General features: G+C 30.7%; 1 protein-coding gene and 1 long non-coding RNA gene across 5 annotated transcripts; both read left to right on the top strand.

Annotated features, from left to right (window-relative positions):
• Positions 1–6,557: 6,557 nt before the first annotated feature.
• On the top strand, positions 6,558–7,926 carry LOC107934867 (uncharacterized). Its single transcript, XR_001694078.2, has 2 exons — positions 6,558–7,149; positions 7,547–7,926. It is a non-coding gene; the product is annotated as an uncharacterized lncRNA (long non-coding RNA).
• A 5,390-nt stretch (positions 7,927–13,316) lies between these two features.
• LOC107934869 (truncated transcription factor CAULIFLOWER A) lies at positions 13,317–19,438 on the top strand. 4 transcript variants are annotated; one of them, XM_016867387.2, is made up of 10 exons: positions 13,317–13,559; positions 13,700–13,903; positions 15,413–15,491; positions 15,585–15,649; positions 15,768–15,867; positions 15,967–16,008; positions 16,122–16,163; positions 16,438–16,568; positions 17,001–17,108; positions 19,168–19,438. In XM_016867387.2, the coding sequence occupies exons 2-9, from the start codon at positions 13,719–13,721 to the stop codon at positions 17,101–17,103; spliced, it is 747 nt and encodes a 248-aa protein (XP_016722876.1). In that variant the 5' UTR covers positions 13,317–13,559; positions 13,700–13,718; the 3' UTR covers positions 17,104–17,108; positions 19,168–19,438. The 4 variants fall into 4 exon arrangements, with proteins under 4 accessions (XP_016722876.1, XP_016722875.1, XP_016722877.1 ...); XM_016867386.2 differs by lacking the exon at positions 19,168–19,438 and adding an exon at positions 17,225–17,401; XM_016867388.2 differs by lacking the exon at positions 19,168–19,438 and having other exon boundaries at positions 16,003–16,008; positions 17,001–17,401.
• The last annotated feature ends 947 nt before the right edge of the window (positions 19,439–20,385 follow it).

Raw genomic sequence — 20,385 nt, 5'->3', positions numbered from 1 at the left:
TCCGAAGGGAGCTTGGTACTTAAGTAGTCCGATAGACTCACCTCCTCTTTTCCGGTTTCCTACCTGGTGCACAGCTTCCATTCACTTTAACCTATAATGAAATTATCTTTTAAAACACTAAGTAGGTTTTTTCTAGATCAACAATATAAAATGTTTTGAACGCTTCGATGTGGCATGTCGGATCCGGCCATAACGTCTGGACCGGGTTTGGGGTGTTACATAAAGCAATTTTATTTTTATTGAATACACATATATTAATTTTCTATTATTTCTATTAATTATAAGGTAATTCGGTTAAAATTGCATCATAAAATAAATTAAATGATATAATTTAATTAGTGAAATTCTTAAAATTACGTCTAGAATTCAAAGTTCAGTGGAATTCATCAATATAATCCTTACTAATATTTAAAATTCGAATCTACATTTACAAGTCTCTCAATTATTGTCACATACATCACCAGTAGATAATTTCAACGATTAGGTCTCATGATGCACATGTATTCATATTTGCATGTGTTTATCTCATTGAAAGATGTGATATGCAAAATACACAAATCAAAGTAATTGACAAAATGGGATAAAATATGTTTGACATGGTTCAATTGTGGCAATTCCTTCTCATTCATGTAACAATTATATCCATATATTTTTCACTATAAAAAGTATTACCTTTCACTAAAAAGTAGTGGTCCTCCTTCCCCCCTCCTCCCCCACCCCCTTTTTTTTTATTTGTTAAAGCTAATTATAAACCTATACCTGTTTTATATAAAGAAGTAAAATACATGATGAACCTCATCTCATTCCCATTCCTTGTATCTCACCATATCAAGTACCTAATCATTTTTCTTTGTATTTTTTAAATTAGTACTTTTCTTTCTTCTTTTTTTCATTCTTTTCCAACATTGGGGTTTTTTCTCGTAATAAGATCTCAAATTCCAATCTTGTAAAAAGGGTTGAAAATTTTAGCGTTAACTGGGTTTATTTGGTGGGACAAAAAAATATGAGTCGTCAATTTGTTTAATAAATTATTAAGGATTTGTGTGGTACATACCGGATTAATCGTATACCAGATTAATCGTTTTCGTACGAATAGACGTGGGTATATGAGGTGACTCATTTTTGTCCTTGTAAAGAAATTATCAATGGCTTCAATTGCTTGAACCCACGAGGGAAAGATTCTCCCAGTTTCTCTATTTTTGTAATATGGTCCCAGTAATATGATACTTCTTTGCAACTTCAACAGTGAAATAAAAGGAAAATGGGAAAAAAATAGAGAAAATTATTGTGATTGGATCTGACAACGTTTTTTGGTACACTCACAATTTAAAGCATTAAAAACCAATGATATTTTGGTAAAAGAAAATAATAGTATTATGTAAAAAATTAAAAAAATATTACTAAATAATTTTTAAAAACCATAAAATAAAACCCAAAATTAATATCTAAGAAATTAAAAATTCAAAAAAATTCAAAAACCCCAACTAAATCCAACTCGCACTAAATCTGGCCTCTACCATGAGATCATTACCATAAAACTAGTAAAACCATGCATGTCCATGAGACATGACATTAAGTAATACATCATTCAATCTTCCCATATGGTGCTTTAGAATTTAGACATACTAAGGCATGAATAATTTCATCAGCTATGGGAATGGTTAAAAGTATTCGACAAAAGTATTATGGAGAATTCTATATTATATTATAAGTTAAATTGTATTTTGTCTTCTTTATTAAAAAGTTTACAAATTAATCATTGTATGTTAGATCAAAAAGTAAATCGATTATTTCATTTAAAAATTTTAACCATTTCTATCTTTAAAAACCAACATAGCTTACGAAATAACAAGAATGGCATGCTGTGTGTACTTTATGATGCCATACGAGGACCAGTTGTTAATTCTAGAATTGATGAAATTTTTTAACAAAAAGGACTGGTTTGTTCTTTGATCTAATGTACATGAACTAATTTACTCTTTTTTTGAATAAAGAAGATAAAATGCAACCTCCATAATACTTTTACGAAAAATCCTTTTTGGCATAAAAAACGTCCTATTAATTATTATCAAATATGAAATAGTAGTAAAATAATTTACAATAATTCTAATCCAATAACAATTTAAACTCATACAAATAGTAAAATCATGCAAGAAATACTATTCCACACTATCATAAGCCTTAGACATGTCATGTTTTAGTGCAAAACCCTTGCTCGGATGATTCTTTGACCTATGGAGATGATGAATGAGTTCACACGCAACTAACATATTATACTTTGTTTATGACTTACAACATGCATCATAACATGTTTTGATATTTTCTTTAGGATGAATTTGGTTCAAGGAATCTAACATGCATGGGAGGGTATCCTGAGATTTCGGCATAGGACTCTTATATTTGGAGTTGGTAATTTAACTTTTCAAATAGTGTTAAATTTTTGAAATATGGTGTATATTATTATATGAATAATGTCATCTCAATTTGTTATCTCTACGTAATTCCCACAAAAAACCGGTTAATGAATTAATGATTGTTATATGTGTTGAGACTAAAGTTTCAAATTTCGAATAAAATATAGGGTTTTAGAATAATCCAATTGGAGACTATTGACCAAATCTATAAATTTATGCATAATATACGACTAACAATTAAATTTAACTAAATAGATCTAAAATTTTTAATTTAACTAAAAATTAATCTTATACTTCGTTTTGACCTAGCAACATTTTCGTATGCCACAAAATTTTAATTTTTTATATTTTTATTAAAATAGAAAAATATTTATTTATTTTATTATAATGTATATTAAATGAATATTATATATGAAAACAAATAAATAAATAATCCATAATGCCATTTGTTGACACCATTTTTTGGATGAAAACGGGGTCAACTCGGATTTTGAAAATAAAATAAGATAGTTTTTAGTGTTGTTCACCTCATTGTCTTTGTTCTTTGGGGTTGATCTCTTGATGCCTTCTTCCGCATCTATCTTCCCACTTCTTACTGCATTTTCAATCATTTCACCAGACATCACTACATCTGAGAAGCTCATGGTAGCACTTCCTAACATGTGGTTAATGAACGGTGCTTTCAGAGTGTTGATGAAAAGCATCGTGGTTTCTTTCTCTAAAAGAGGTGGCTGGACCTGTGTCGCGACCTCTCTCCATCTTTGGGCATATTGCCTAAAGTTCTCACTTTGCTTCTTTTCCATGTTCTGCAATGTGATTCTATCGGGTGTCATATCTGTCACATGGTTGTACTGCTTTATGAAAGCCTGTGCTAAGTCCTTCCATGAATGGATGTTGACGCGACTTAACTGGTTGTACCACTTAGCTGCAGACCCGATCAGACTGTCCTGGAAGCAGTGGATCAACAGTTGATCATTGTTGATGTATCCTGTCATTCTTCGACAGAACATAGTTATATGAGCTTCAGGACAACTAGTCCCGTTGTACTTTTCAAACTCCGGCATTTTGAATTTGGGAGGGAGTACTAGATCAGGTACCAAACTCAAGTCCTTGGCGTCGACTCCACAATGGTAGTCGGTGTCCTCTATGGCTCTAAATTTCTCCTCTAGCCATCTACATCGGTCCTCAAGTTGTTTTGACAAGTCCGTTTTCGCTTTCTCTATCTCTGCCATGTTATCGAGATCAGGAAACACGGGGTTGGTAGGATTATCACCGGGATTAGAACCCGAGCCTATTGGAAAGTTCATCGATGCCGGGGCACCAACCTGGTATTGGGATCTAATGGTAACAGGTGCCCTCTGCGGGTACACCTCTGGTTGCGCTTGGATGTTAGTTGGGGTGAAACCTGGAGGATAGGCAGGGTCATCGTGATCATCCCCAGCATCAACTAAAGGGCCTTTTCCTTTGTCATTCCTTCCAGTCAATAACTGCTTTAATTGGTTCATCACAGTGTTCTGGGATTCTAACATGTCTTGCTGGATTTTTTCCAGTCGTTCGTGCATCTGATCTTGCATCTCTCGTTGCAACTGTTCCAATCTTTCCAACCTTTGATCCATTGCTTTCGTTTGGCGACGAGTACCGTAGTGATATTTGATTAGATTTTTGTTGGTTTCCAGGGTAACTGAAATAATTTTACCTAGTTAGGGTCACTTCGTGAAAGTCTAATGCATATGATGCAATGTAATGCAAATGCATGAAATGAATGCCAAAAGAAACGTTGATTCTCGGTTCAATTCTATTAGAACAACTGGAATAGAAAACAAATCTATTTACATAAAGCAGATATATATACGGCTTTGCCGTCATAGGCGGGGACATTCGATCCTCTTCTTCATTCGAGCGTTAAGATAAATCTCCCAAACTCTTCAAAAGGGACATCCCTTCTATCTTTTTTTTCTTCATCTGGGCCGCGACTCGTTACTCATTCATCCTTGTGATGCTCGTTGGCTTCTCTTTAAAAAGTTTAGCGGTTCTCGAATAATCTTTATCATCTTGAGTCTTCAGGCAACGAGGCAAAGTCGTATAGTCCTCTACTGAACTATCATCCTTCTTTTGTTATATCTTCTCGGACCGTATTAGGACAACCGTATCGTCATCCACTTTATCAAGAAACCCATTTTCTTATGACAAGCTCTCTATTTAGCAATTGAACGTGAATCAACACCTCTTTTTATGATGAAAATGCAATGCAATCATAACAAAAAGAAAACATGTTAGTACAAAGCAAAAGCAAGCAAGAATAAATAGAACACCTATTTGGGTGAATACTAGGGGTTCGAAGTGGTTCTACCTAGGGTGGGCTCCTAAGGTTCACTACATGGGGTTTGGTTCTAAAGTAAGGGTACCTGAACCAGCAGATTCCTCGATCCTCACCCATTATAGGCTCATATGGACCGAGTTCAGTTCAGGGGAATACATTTCCCTATGGCCATGCGGAGATGAAAATCTCACGAAGACATAGGTACGGATGCATCCCGGAAGCGATTCACTATCCCATGCGGAGGTGAAAACCTCACGAAGGCGTAGTTTCTCACTCCCACTTAAAAGGGTATGACCAGCGGTCATGCAATGCAATGTGCAGAGGTATAAAATAAAATACAGAACACAAAAAAAATATAACTCAAAACAAAAGAGGTGTAATGAGAGGATCGTAAATTTAAATCGAATTTTCCACTTTCAACAAAAAGACAAGAAATAATCAACACGTGGCTTGACTCTCTTATTTTCCCCAGTGGAGTCGCCAAGCTGTTGACACCATTTTTTGGATGAAAACGGGGTCAACTCGGATTTTGAAAATAAAACGAAAAATGGGAGTCGCCACCAATCTTTTTTCATGAGGTGTGATTGGGTCACCTCGTAAAATGGTTGTTTTTAATAAACGATTTAGATTTTATTAAAACAACGATTTTTTGTCTACGAAATTCAGAAAAATGGGTTCGGGAGTCGGTTACACACGAGGAAGGATTAGCACCCTCGATACGCCCAAAATTGGTACCTAGTTGATTAATCAGTGTCTTAGTGTCGAAAATTAAAAATTTGAAGAGTTTTAAAAAATACGATCCTTAAAAGAAACTCTGATAACGTGAATTGAAATATAAGATTCTCTTGTTCCGAAGGAATATCACATCCAGCACGTTAGGACACGATACTCTATACCATCGAAACCAAGATCACCTTATAGTTTATTGAAGCCATACTTTGAAGCTTTAAGAGGATATTTGGCTATTTAGTCGAATGAGAAATCGAAACCCAGCACGTTAGGGCACATTTTCTCGATTTTCCAAACGCGAAATATTGCCTCATTTAGAAAAAATTTTCTTTTTGATGTTTAGTGTCAATGCTTGACAAGACAATAACGACTACGACAAGGTGAGCAAAGTAAAATGAGTAACAACAGTACAATAGGCAAAATGAAATGACGAGGCGATTACAAAGCATACAAATAAATAAATAGAACTAACATTTTAGAAAAAGCACAAGTGTACATGAATAAATAAACAAACAACAAATAACAATGATGACAATAAATACAATTATGTAAAAATGTATATGCATATATAATTTTAAGCCATAAAATAAGAAATGCATATAAATTATAGAATATGAAAACATAGATAAATATATACATATATAAAAAATCGGTAAGTATTATAAAAATAAAAATGTAAATATGTGTTTATATATATTTACAAATCGTGATAATATAAAATATATGTATGTGAATTATAAAATATGTGAAATATACAAAAAGCATTTTTAAGAATATAAAGAATATATATAAGTATGTATATGATGTAAAATATGCATAAATATATGTAAGTATATAAGAATTATGAAATATGAAAAATATATTTAAGTATATATCTACATATATATGAATTAAGATGTATGTATTTATGCCTATATCTATGTATACATAAAAATATGAAATATAAAAATATAAAAAGTATATTTATAATAAATGAAAAGTATGTACATATACAGTAAGCATAGATTATAACGGTTAATTATTTTTATGACTCGGTTTTGTGGTCCCGAAACCACTTTGCGACTAGGGCCAAATTAGGGCTGTCACAAGCAGATTATACAAATAAAAGACTAGATTAAAATTAAACCTAAAATAAAAGGAATAATTTACAAATAAGATAGTTTTAAAAAAAATTAAAAAAAATAAAAAGTGCAAAGTATATAAATGTATAGGGACAAGGACTGAAAATAATCCAGGTCCCAAAACGCTGCACCTTGGAGTGGACTAAAATGAAACGGTGTACAAATTTTTGGGGAAAAATTAAAATAAAACACATGGATGCCAATGGGGGTCTGCTGAAATGTGGTGCAAAAAGTGAGGGATTAATCATGGAAATTTCCCATTTGACATACAAATGCACAATTGGGTCATGGCATGGGTCAACACGTGGTCCCCACCCTTAACCACCACTGTTTCAATTTATTTCAAAATGGCAGGAAATTGAATGGCAATTGGCCATTTCTTCAAGCCACAACAATTAAGGCAAAAAACCTAATACCTTATACTTTCCCCTTATTCTGCCGATTCTCTCCCCTCCCAAACACTAAGTTACACATTCAAGCCTGGGGAATTATTTTTCAGCCTTGAAATCTCTTCTTGGCTTCGATTCAAACAAATCAAAAAGGAGATTTATGGTGTATTTGCCAGGTATGAACTTCTTTCTTCTCTTTTATTTGCTTTCAAACATAAAAACGATGAACCCAAAAGAATGAAGAACCAAAAAAAAGTATACAGAGATTTAAATCGAAAATCACCTTCTCCAAAAAATTGCTTTTGAACTCTATTATTCAATATGAGTATGTAGTATCTCTAAACCCCCCCGAAATACAATCGATTCTCCCCTCCAAAATACAATCTGTTTCCCCTCAAATCCCTCATCCAAAATACAATCTGTTTTCCCCTCCTTTGAAATATAAAAAATCCTCCCCTTTACAAATGATAGATTTCGGCTTTTAAAGCCAATATATTTTTTTTGTTCCTTTTGTTTATTACTTCCCCCATCATTCGCATGCTTTCTTTGCTGTTGTGTTTGTTCTTGTTGCAGGTGGTCGTGGCCAACAATGGTGGTGGGAGTGTTAGACGGTATGGGCGTCGTGGGGGCGAGGGCGCGCATGCGTGAGGGGAGGTGAAGCGGCGGCAGCTACAAAGCATGAGGCTAGGGTTTTTTTTGTTTGGTTGAAAACTAGTATAGTTTTGGGCCATTCGGGCCTCTAAGGTTTTTATCATTATTGGGCATTTGGATTGGGTCTGTTTTTGGGTTTGTAATGGTCTGTTAATTCTTTATTAGTCTTGGTCTATTTGGGTTTTTATGGTCTGGGCCCGGGCAAAATTTTGGGCTTTACACCATTATATTAGTTGGCTTGAGATTAATGAAGCTAATATAAAATCGAAACCAACCCGATTCAATCGGTTTAATCAGTTTAATCCGATTTTTGCATTAAAAAATGATGTCTAAATATGGGTGTTAATTAAATTACCTCATATGTTTTATACAAGAATAAGATTTTCCACATTTGGTTTTCATTTGAATGGTACCAAAAAAAGAATGTAGGCGTATTATAATTTTGTTTTTCTGTTAAATGCCATTTTGGGTACAATACCTTTAATACTAGTTGTAGCTTACTTGTATGCCCTACTTATGAAATGCAATGTAACTTAAAACAATAATGTTTCAAATATTAATTTCAAGGACCAAAATGCATATGCAAAGTAATAGAAAATGACAAAATAATAATAATAAAATATTCATTTTGAGATTTATGCATGGTAATTCTAAGAGAATGTTGTCGGCGAAATTGAAGGCAATTTTGTGGGTGAAAATACTTGAGAAGTCCCTTTTATTATAGAGATGATATCAAATTAGTCCATCTACTAATTAATTACATCATTTTCGTCTTTTTATTATTAAAAAGAATTAAATAATGTTAAACTATATAACAGAGTTGACATATAGTATTAAAAAATGATTTCCTTTGTAGAATCGTAAAAAAAATTAAAAATATTAAGTATCTTAATAATAATTATTAACTCTGTTGAAATTTAGGCTTTTTTTATCTTTTTTAATAATACATGGACTAAACTGATCCATTAATAATAAAGATATTAATTTGATCCCGTCTCTATAATAAAGGGACTAAACTGAACATCAATTCAATTGGAAAATGATTAAAAGGTCAATTAAAAAAAAGGAAATATTACTATAAAGGTAATTATGTCATTTAAATTTTCTATACAAAATTCTTAATAAAATAAAACTATATACTTTCTAAAACCTTATCCACTTAAAACTTGCTGTCAGTTCATGTAATATGTGTAAGTTATGGATTTAGTCTTTATATTTTAATTTGGTCAATTTTAGTCTTTTACTTTTTTCAAACTGGTCAATTTTAATCGTTATGCTTTAAAATTTTAATCATAACTCAAATCATAGCAGTTAAATTCACTTGGTTAAATTATGTTATTAGTCTTGTAATATGCGAAAAAGTTGTATATTTAATCCATGCTCTCGAAATTGATCATTTTTAGTTTCAATACCTTTTGAACTTTGGAATTTCTAACTTGACGCACATGACAAAAGTTGAATCCGTTAATTGGCTTTTTTTCTTTTTTTTTGCGAGTAATAGACGGAAATAACAAATAAATGTGGCCTTACACATGTGATAATATGTCTGTCATATAAGATTTTAAATATAGTAAATTAAAAATATAAAGACTAAATTCATAACTTACACATATTACAAGAATTAATAGAAAATTGTAACCTTATTAAAAAAAGAATTTCACTCAATTACTTTCTTTTATCCATACGTACTATTTGTAAATAGGTTGATTGAGTTTGGTGTCACTAGTGAAATTACTAAAAAAACCTAAAATTTTATTATTATATATTTATCAAATAAAGATAAAAATATCACATTTGAACAAAACTACCACTCTTGAAAAAACAACCCACTAATATATATTTAATTTACTTTTTAACTATAATAATAAATAAATAAATAAAATTATCTCATACACAATATATGGAGTTTCTTAGACACCTCAACTGGGTTTTGATCTGATATGTGTCTTATAGGGTATAATAAAAAATAATATATATAAAAACAAATGGGACACTTATCACATTAAATATATATATTATCTCATAACACTGACGCGGTCCTCTCTGTGCTATATGGTCTTGATAGACCCCTACTCAAATTAATCCCCCGCGGACTTTCTTACTCGTTAGCCCTCACGTTACAAGATCTTAAACTGGCATACTCTTATTCAATAAGTTACTAGCGGACTTACTGTTCAAATCGTTTGGCTAAGAATCTGCTTCATTAACTCTCTTATTATACCTGAGGTTATATTTCCAGCCGCGAACTAATAATGATGGTTACTACATACCTCACCATGGGTAGTTCATCCATTATCTTTGCCTTGTTAAGGCCACATAGACTAGTCCCTCCTTTCCGTACTTCTTGGGCGGATTCCTTTACAAGCTCGTTTACCCGCATTATTTGGCACGCCGACTCATCCAATTATGCTTCTCTCTATGCGAATGTTATAGTGATTTCCCTTTCCTTGCCTTATCTTTTTCCTGATTCATCATTATGGCGGACTTGATTTGATGCCATGGTCAAGATTTGGTCTTACACAAAGTAACTCCATGTTTATTGTCCTGGCGGACTCTTCCATGTTTACTATCCCTGCAGACTATCCCTGTAAACTATCTCGTTTTTACTGACGTACTCCGAGAGTTTTTAACCTCTTTTGAGGTGTTGTCTCGTAAAGCTTGTATATCGTCATTATGGTGTCACCCCATAGAGCCTGTAGACCGTCGTTGCGGTGTTACTCTATGGAACTTATTAACTGTTATCACAGTGTTGCCTAAAAGGACCTGTCGATAATTGTTGTCACGGTGTCATTCTAGCGAGCCAGTCGATATCATTCCATGGCACAACCATACTCCATTGTATCCCTGTACCTTAATTAACTATCAATCTAACAAAATTATTAGACCAAACTTTAATAAACTTTTATACTAGCATCATAAATATTAAATATTACTATTTATGAACTCAATTTATGAAAATGGGGTTCCAAAATTGTCGTCTCCGACACCATTAAAAATTATGCTGTTACAAATCATTTATTTCATTTCATTTCAATTCAATCGAATTCATATATATATAATTTCAGAATCATATTCCACTTCATCATCAACACACAATACCTCATACTATCTAGCATGTTTCAATCCATTCTTATATTACAAATCATGTTCCACTAAATCATACTACTTTCCATTTTCTTCAATTCAGTCCATTATCTCGATAATCAATATCAATTACAACAAATCAATTCACATGGCAATTATATACTCACAATGATATTCAAGCATGCAATTAACATGAATATACAAACAAAAAAATTGATCTCGAATCATAAAAGTGCAAATCGAAATCTCGTGTCACTCGTCAACGACTCTCACTTTTCTTTTCCCACTCGACGACCTGACATCGTCTTTTGCTACAATTGATAATTAATAAATAAGACAATGTCATATTTCATTCAATCCACATCCAAATACAAAGACACACGTATTTTCATTATATTCAATTTAGTCCCTAAACTCGGGATAAACATATCTTTCGATATTTAGCTTCGGATCAAAATTCGATTTCACATTCTTTCATTAGGTACCTGTAGTTTCTATTCTTAGCATATTTTTAGGTTATGCTTTCAATTTGTTCAATTTTATCCCTAATGTAACAAAGTTGACAACTAAGCTTATTAAGTTTTACAATTTAGTCATTTTCATAATCTAAGCTTAATTTCTATCAATTTCAAACCTAATGCATCAATTTTTCAACAATGACAACTTGCTAAAATTTTAACAATTGTTCAAATTGGTACATGAGCTAGCTAAATCAAGCTCCCATGGCATTAAATCCATAAAACTAACATGAAAAAAAGCTTAAATTAACTTAAGTTTTAGCTTGGCCGAATGCAGGCTTCCATGGAGTTTTTCTCTTCTCTTTTTCTTCTAAACGGTGGATGAAGATGATGAAAAATCATCTTTCTTTCCTCTATAGCACTTTATATAGTATAATTAACCTTCAATTAACATTAAGTAATTAGATTAATTAAGGTTTATTATATTTTTAATTATTAATTCAAACTAAATCGCATAATCATTATCATCCACCAACCGCATAAAAACAATGGTTATTAATCATTTAGGCCCTTTTAATAATTGCCATCTAGGTCCCAAAATCTTTTCTTAATTAAAGCATTATAATGATTGGACTTTTACAATTTAATCTCTAAACTTTAATTAATTACCTTTTTGACTAAATTATTTAACTGAATTTTATTATATTTTCATATTAATTTAATAAATATTTTTATTTATAAAAAAAATATCTCCCAACACTCGTGAGAAAATGAACCATTCCTCGAATAATCACACACTTTGGCTCTTTGCAAATGATTGGATCGAGACTCTTTGCAATTTCGTGTTCCTTGATTCATTGAGACTAAATTGTGCTCTTGATTGAAGAAAATCTAGAAAATATTAGTATAATTAGAGTCCTTTTTGGATGGCTACTTTGATGGAAATTTAATTGTCATTCACTTCTATCTTAGCAAGTCATAAACTCTTATATATGACATACTTATTTAATTTGAAGCAAAGAGAGTTATCACCTATATTTTGTTCAATGAGGAATCTATCTAAGAGTGCATTTTTGTAAATAAAATACAAATACAAATACAAATGGGTCACTTGATTTTACGGCTAAGCTTTTGGGGATGAGCATGAGACTGTTACTAGTGAGCTGTATGACTAAAATCATTATTTGTATGTATTGAATAATAGATGGTTAGCTCTTTGGGAACGGCCTCGCAAATGTAGGAGGAGCCTGATTTGATTAACTAATTTATCGGTGTTTAGTATTTGTTTCCTGCACTTATCAAACTGATTTTCTTTATAAAGATATGTTTGAGGATCAAATGACTAAAATATGTATACGTGACATGATAAATTTGTTGAATTGTTTAAAACTAGGATCAAATTGATAAAATATAAAAGTAGATTAATTATGTTATTATACCAGTTAAAACGGATAATATCATCTTTTTTGTTAACAATTTACCATAGAGTAACCAAAACAAAATCAATCAAAAACGTTATAGATGAAATTGAGAGATCTTATAATTTAGTGACCAAAACACAAATCCACTAATAACTAAGTGACTAATAATATAATTGACCTAAAAGTAAAACTCAAATAATTCAGATACAACGTTAAACCTAAATATCAATAAAAAATATTTATGGATTATAAATAAGAAGGGAAACAGGAGCACCGCCGTCAACAACAGCAAGTGTGTGGCAGTGTGGTGGGTCGGTCTTTGACGGTAATAGCATCCGTAGCCTATAAGCTCAAAACCCTATTTTTTCTAAAGTTATATATAGGTGCCATTATTTTAGTATGATGAAATTATTGGGAAGTATAAAATAATTTAAAATTTATTTACATCACTATAAAATTAAAAAATATATTTTTATATTATTATATTTTTAATCCGTTTTAATTTTTTAATCTATAATGCGGGTGAAAATTTTTATTTAATAAATTATTATATAAAATAAATGTAATTTTGATTAAAATTGTAAAATTAATATTTTGGTTTCGTGTTAATGAAATTATTAAAAGTAAAAATAACAAGTAATTTTACAACTCAAACTACAGATGTAGATCCATGTAGACGTCCATGTAATAAAGTAAATGAAGATAGTAACGACTGCTCAGCCATTCCAACCAATAAGAACCCGACAGCACATCTGTCAAAAAACCACTCTGGTTTTGCCCTAAAACCATTTTTTTTTCTTTTTCTTCTTTGTTTTACTTTCTGGTTTTCACTTTCTAGTTTTGCTTCATTTCCCAATTCTATATATGTTCTATTTTTTTTTCTCATTCTCTCTGAAAACCACTTCATATTTAGCAAAATCATAAGAACTCAAAACATAAACTAACTAACAACAACAAAATTCCCCAACTTAGGTACGCACAGCACATATACATACATATATATATACACATAGACACACACACAAACATATATATATATATCGTTTTGGTTTTAAAGAATCTGGGTTTATTTGTTCCTTTGTTTCTGGTGTAACAATTTTTTTTTCTTACAGGTATATTTAAAAAAAAATCATGGGAAGAGGTAGGGTTCAATTAAAAAGGATTGAAAACAAGATCAACAGACAAGTTACTTTTTCCAAAAGAAGAGCTGGTTTATTGAAAAAAGCTCATGAGATCTCTGTTCTTTGTGATGCTGAAGTTGCTTTAATTGTCTTTTCCCATAAAGGCAAACTCTTTGAGTACTCCACTGATTCCTGGTAAAAAAAACAATACCATTTCTGTTTTTTTTTTTGTTTCATATCTCAACAGCAGATCCATGTTTTAAAAATCTGGGGTTTTTTTTTGCGGTTTTCGGTTTTTATTGCTTCTTTCATGTATTTTCATGCAGGTGAAAGAATTTAAGACATGTTTAGGTAACATTTTAGGTAACAGGACATGTTTTTGTGTAATGAAAAACATATAAAAGGATCATGAAAGTACTAAAATGAATGACCAAGTTTGTGAGAACGAATTTTTTGTCAAATCCGGTTAAGGAAGTTATTGACCAATGGAAGAACAATAATTTTTTTCCCTTTTTTATGATTCTTTTTTTTTCATGTTCAAATGGTCTAACTTTATTAATTAGGAGAAAATACAAAAAAAAAAATCTATTATATGAACTAAATTATACCGAGAAATAAAAGATAAGAAAAAAAAAAACCTAACCCTATGTTTATATGTTGTTTATAATTTATTTTTCTCTTGGGAAAAAATGTTTAATTTGATACTTAAATAAACCCTATTTTCATTTTCTCATTTCCTTTTTAATTTTTTACTTAAAACACTTTTTTTTGTATTATTTTGGGGTTATAATTATATATCTTCTTCTTCTTCTTCTTCTTCAGCAGCTCTTGTAACCTAAACCCTCTCTGGTTTTTTTTTCCTGTTTCTAATTCAAGAAACTCCCACACCTAAGATAAAAACCCTAAAAAATGATACATCTTTTTTATAGTTTGAACAAAAAAAGATTTTTCACCAAAAAATATTTTTTAAAATGTTAAATATTCAGTAAGTTTAGCTAATTTACCAGGAAAAAAAAGACACAGAAAATTCTCTCAAATTTTTTGTTCTTTAATTGTTATTATTATTTTTTTCCATTTTTTGAGGTGTATATATGGCTATATATATTTTTAATGATCTATTTATGGTTTTTAAACTAATTTAGAATTTCAATTTTTTTTATAAAAATTTTATTGAGAATTAAAATAATTACTTATATATATTAAAAAATTTCCTTATTTATACCTGAAATTTTATATCTTAATTTTTTTACAATTAATAAAATATTAAATATAGAAAATATTTACATAGAGTTTAATAATAAATAATGAACATTTATAAGTAGTAGCAATTTATTGGTTTTGATTTATTGAGTGATTTTTTTTCTTGATCGATGTACATGTTAAAGATTGTTTGATTATAAATGTAAATTTTAATAATGGATTCGAATATTTTTAAATCTATTTTTATAAAAATAAATTAGAGCAAATATTTGCATAATATATTGTAGAAGTAAAGTAAACTTCACATTTGTTAGGGTTTGGATCCTTCCTTGCAACTTGAAAAATGGAATTGTGAATTAGGGTTTACAAGTTCTAAAATTGTTTTTACATTTTTCTTAATAATTGGATTGACTTTTGCTTATGATTAGATGGACATTTTAAAAGGAAAAAAATAAATTTCATTTCTTTTTCAAATTTATGAACTTTTTTCTGCATGTAACTCAGTATGGAAAAGATACTTGAACGCTATGAAAGGTATTCCTATGCTGAAAGACAGCTTGTTGCTACTGAATCTCAACCTCAGGTATATAATTCTTATACATATACATATATATATATAGCACATAACATAAAGGAAAAAAAATGGGTGTTAATGTTATGGTATACAAATCTGCAGGGCAACTGGTCCATGGAGTATAATAGACTTAAGGCAAAGGTTGACCTCTTGCAGAAAAATCACAGGTATAATTCAATATATATTATGTTATATATATACTTGGATTAGTGTTAGATATGGATACAAGATATTAGTATTTTAAAAATCCGAGAAACATAGGGTTTTGTTTGCAATTTTTTGCAGGCACTATATGGGAGAAGATTTGGACTCACTGAGTCTCAAGGAGCTACAGAATTTGGAACAACAGCTTGATACTGCTATTAAACACATTCGATCTAAAAAAGTAATCTTTTTTTATTTTTTTAAAAAAAATTTACAATTAAAATTGTTCAATTAGAACTGTTTTTTTCTTTCTAGTGATGATGAAATTGTGTTTTTGTAGAACCATCTCATCTCCGAGTCAATCTCTGAGCTTCAGAGAAAGGTAGAGCCTTTCACAACATATGTTTTGCTTATCAATGTGTATATATATACATATATAAAGGCCTAGCAAAATATTCTTTATTGTCCTAAAATTACATAAATTTGTTTTGACAGGAGAAGGCAATACAGGAGCAAAACGCCATGCTAGCAAAGCAGGTGATTTACCCTTCTTTTACATATATGTCTATATATATATATTTCCTAATCTACCCTACAATTACGAACCCAACATTACGTGTCTAAGTCTAGTCGACCTTGCAATCTCTAGGAATACATCATTGATGCCAACTGAGCTAGTAATTACCCTTCTTTCCATGTTCATGGTTTCTTACTCTTTTTTTGCTCGGCATTCATGGTTTCTTACAATGTTGCTTTGGGTCGTTATTGATTCTAAAAGTACTCGTGTCCAACATCCATGTAACATTTGCAGATCAAGGATAGGGAGAAAACGGTGGCGCAGGCACAGCAGTCGCAGTGGGGGCAGCAGCAACAGCAGCTTGGCCTCAACACACCAACATCTTTCCTGCTGCCTCAGCCGCCGCATCCTTGTTTGAATATCGGGTAACATTTCTTCTCTATCTTCTTTCGGTACATGATCCAAAAAAAAATAATAATAAAGGATAATATAATTTTTGGATTTTGAACTTGACAATTAGGTTTATTTTGGAACCTGTCAGTTTTTTGCCTATTTTTGTATTTAAACTTAACAACTAGTTCTATTTTTCTTTTACCCGCTCGTGTTCCATTAACACTAGTTGTATAATCAAATCCCAATAGAATTTAAATTCAGGGATCAAAATGATTCTAATTACCAAATTCAGGAACCAAAAAATATATATATATAAGTACCAAAACGAACCTAATTGCAAAGTTTAATGACTACAAATTATATTATCTCAAATAAAAACAAAGAATTCAAGTAAAATAGATTCTTATCAGCCAATATATATGGAAATGATGATAATTTGGCAGTGCAATTTGTGTGTGCTGCAGTGGGACATACCAGGAAGAAGCAACTGATCAAGTGAGGAGGAATGAACTTGACCTTACCCTTGAACCTATTTATACCTGCCATCTGGGATATTTTGCTGCATGAAACTGGTACTCTAATTACATACATATATACATATACATTGTATGCATGCATGCATATATGTATGTATGAGAACGCTTTGATTTAGCAGCTAATTATGAAGTTTTGGATTGTGTGAATATAGGCAGAAATGGAGTTGCATTATCATGGCATGCTAAAAGGAAAAAGAAATTTGTTGGAAACTCATGCCTTTTTATGTATGTTACTACTTTGATATATATATATATGTCTATGATAAGTGTATAATATATCTATGGATCTCGGATTTCCCATTATTAGTTATCAAGTTCCAATTTATTAATTATCCAGGCTTTTTATTGCAAATTTGGTTAAATATTGCTATTAGTCCTGTAAATTATGGATTCAATTTAATAATCTAATTTAGTTAATTTTAGTCTTTTTACCTTCTGAATTTTTAATCAGACTGGAAAATGCTGGTTAGTTAATTTTAGTTTATATATACTTTTTGAATATCGAAAATTTGGTTCTAAATTAAACTTTAACAGTTAAATATGTTAGGCCAAATTCAGCCATTAGTCTCGTGAGTTGTGGATATAGTCCCTGTTCAAAAATTATTTTAATCTTTACCAACTAATAATTTTATCTAACTATTTTTTAAGATGTTTATTTAGAAAAAGAAAAAAAAAACTAAATTGGCAAGTCCCTCATTTTAAAAAATGATTTAATTATTATGTTATATAAGGGGTTAATTTATTAAACTAATGATTTAATTATAAGGTTTAGTATAGCTTTGCTTTTACAAAGTGTTAATTAATAAGAAATTAAAAAAAAGTGATTTTTGAGAAGTTTGATAAATATATATACTTATAATAAAAACATTTTTTTGTAATTTATTATTAATATTTTGATATATGAAATATAAATTTTAAATATTTTTTAAGTAATTAATATAAATTTTTATAAATTTTAATTTGAAGATATAAATCATGTTTCAAATATTAAAATCATATATAAAAACAATTCTTACAAATTTAAATATATAATTTTATATATTTTAAATAATTTTTGAAAAAAGAGAAACCATTTTTAATGATTTTTATGTTTTGAGTTCGTTTTAGCTTATTCTAGTTAGCCCAGGGGTTAATTTGCAAAAAAATTAAAGATTGAGGGACTTACCATGAATGATTTTGAATGTGTTTTGAAGTTATTTGATGGACTAGTAATCTTGGTTGTTAAATAAATATTTTTGTTAAGTGATTTTGATGAATTCTTGAAATAATGATTAAATTGTTAAAAGTATAAATCCATGGGTTTGGTTGTGAAATGTTGGTAATAATGGGATCTTTCAAGGTACCTTGTAACACTGGTTAAATTGGATTTTGGTTAAATTGGATGAGCTTAAGGACTAAATTATGAAAAGTTAATATGTTAGGGGCAATTTTGTAATTTTGCATAAATATGAATTATGGATTAAATTAAATTCTAAAAGTACTTAATTGAATGAAACTATTGTTTTAGATCACGAGCGTGTGTGACGATCGTGGAAAAGAAAAAATTGCGGATTAGCTTCTGTGCTTTTCAATTACTACAAACCAGTCCTGTAAATTCGTTTTATGTATATGCATGGTTATATTCAATTCATTGTTAATGATTTAATCTTTTAGTTCTAATTTGTATTGTTATTTAAATGTTGAATCGTACTATATATTCAAATGCGGTGTTATTCAGGCTTAGTGCCTAGCAGGCTTAGTGCCAACGTTATTCAAGATTAGTGCCGGTGTTATTCAGGCTTAGTGCCAGTGTTATTCAGGCTTAGTGCCTAGCAGGCTTAGTGCCAACGTTATTCAAGATTAGTGCCGGTGTTATTCAGGCTTAGTGCCAGTGTTATTCAGGCTTAGTGTCTAGCAAGCTTAGTGCCGGTGCTATTCAAACTTAGTGCCTAGCAGGCTTAGTGCTAGTGTTATTTAAGCTTAATGCCTAAAAGGCTTGATGCCAGTGTAGTAAATGTTAACGTCCTTTGGAAATTTGGTAATTGATTGTAAATGAGTTGACTTATAGAACTTACTAAGCTTCTTTGTACTTATTCGTTTAATTTGATTTTTGTAGAACTCTTAGAATCGTATCATCGATTGGATCAACTTGGGAAGCTCACACACTATCATTTATACCTTGGTAGTCATTTTGTGCTTGTTTTGATGTTGGTTAAAAGTGGCATGTAATAAGAAGAGTCTTGTAGTAATATGATATTTTGTGGTGGAATTAGATGTTATAAATGGTCACTTTGATGTTTGTATGATAGGCTTCATATTTTGGTGTTTATGCTTGTAAATATGATAAGTGATGCATATATATATAATATTTGAAATAGTTTGAATTATGATTGTGTTGGTGCTTAGGTTAGTTGATGGAAATAGGTTGTAAATGTGTGATTTTACAATAATGTTTGATACAGTTATGGTGCCTTTGAATAACATATTGGTTAGATGAATTAGGTTATTTAAAATGACATGTTTAGGTATGTTTGAATGATATTTAGATCCCTTGAATGTATATCCAAATGGTATGGTTGGATTGGTATGAACTTGACTTGAAATGGCATGAATTTAGGGTTAATTATGGATCACATGGCCGTGTGTCAATTGAAATTTTTTAGTATTTCAAGTCAGTGAGTTACACGGCTTGGCACACGGCCTTTGACACGGCTGTGTGACCCACTTAGTGAGTTACACGGGTGAGGAGACGAGTTGGGACAGGGTCGTGTGTCCCTTTGTTTGAATGTTACACGACCTAAGCTATGTCACACGGCCTGCCCACACGGTTGTGTGACCCCTATTTTCCAATTTTTCCAAATTTTTCTCAAATCTTCTATTTTGTTTCAAGTTAGTCCCGAACTGTTTCAAAGCCATTTTTAGGGCCTCGAAGGCTCGATTTAGAGACCAAATGCATATATTTGATTGTATTTTAATGTGATTTACTTAAGTAATGTTTAGTTATTGTATTGAGATGTATTAAGGTTAAATATTTTCCAATGGTACGATAATGCTCCCTAACCTTAATCCGGCGACGGAGACGGGTTAGGGGTGTTACAGCTATTAACATTATTTTTGTTTTATTATACTTTTAACATTATCATATTATAAAATAACATATAATTTTATACATAAATCATTTATAAACCATCCACCATACTTAATATGGGTTAATTGTCTCATAAAACCCTCTAATTATGATTTTATAAACATTTCACACATATAAACTAATAGCGATTAAATTTTTCAACTTTTATGATTTGTCCTTTTACTTAATTAACTATCAAATCACTAA

This window comes from Gossypium hirsutum, chromosome A04, assembly GCF_007990345.1.
Source record: "Gossypium hirsutum isolate 1008001.06 chromosome A04, Gossypium_hirsutum_v2.1, whole genome shotgun sequence".
Lineage (NCBI taxonomy): Eukaryota > Viridiplantae > Streptophyta > Magnoliopsida > Malvales > Malvaceae > Gossypium > Gossypium hirsutum.
Note: the sequence above shows the minus strand (reverse complement) of the source record. Positions and strands in the feature narration are given on the sequence as shown.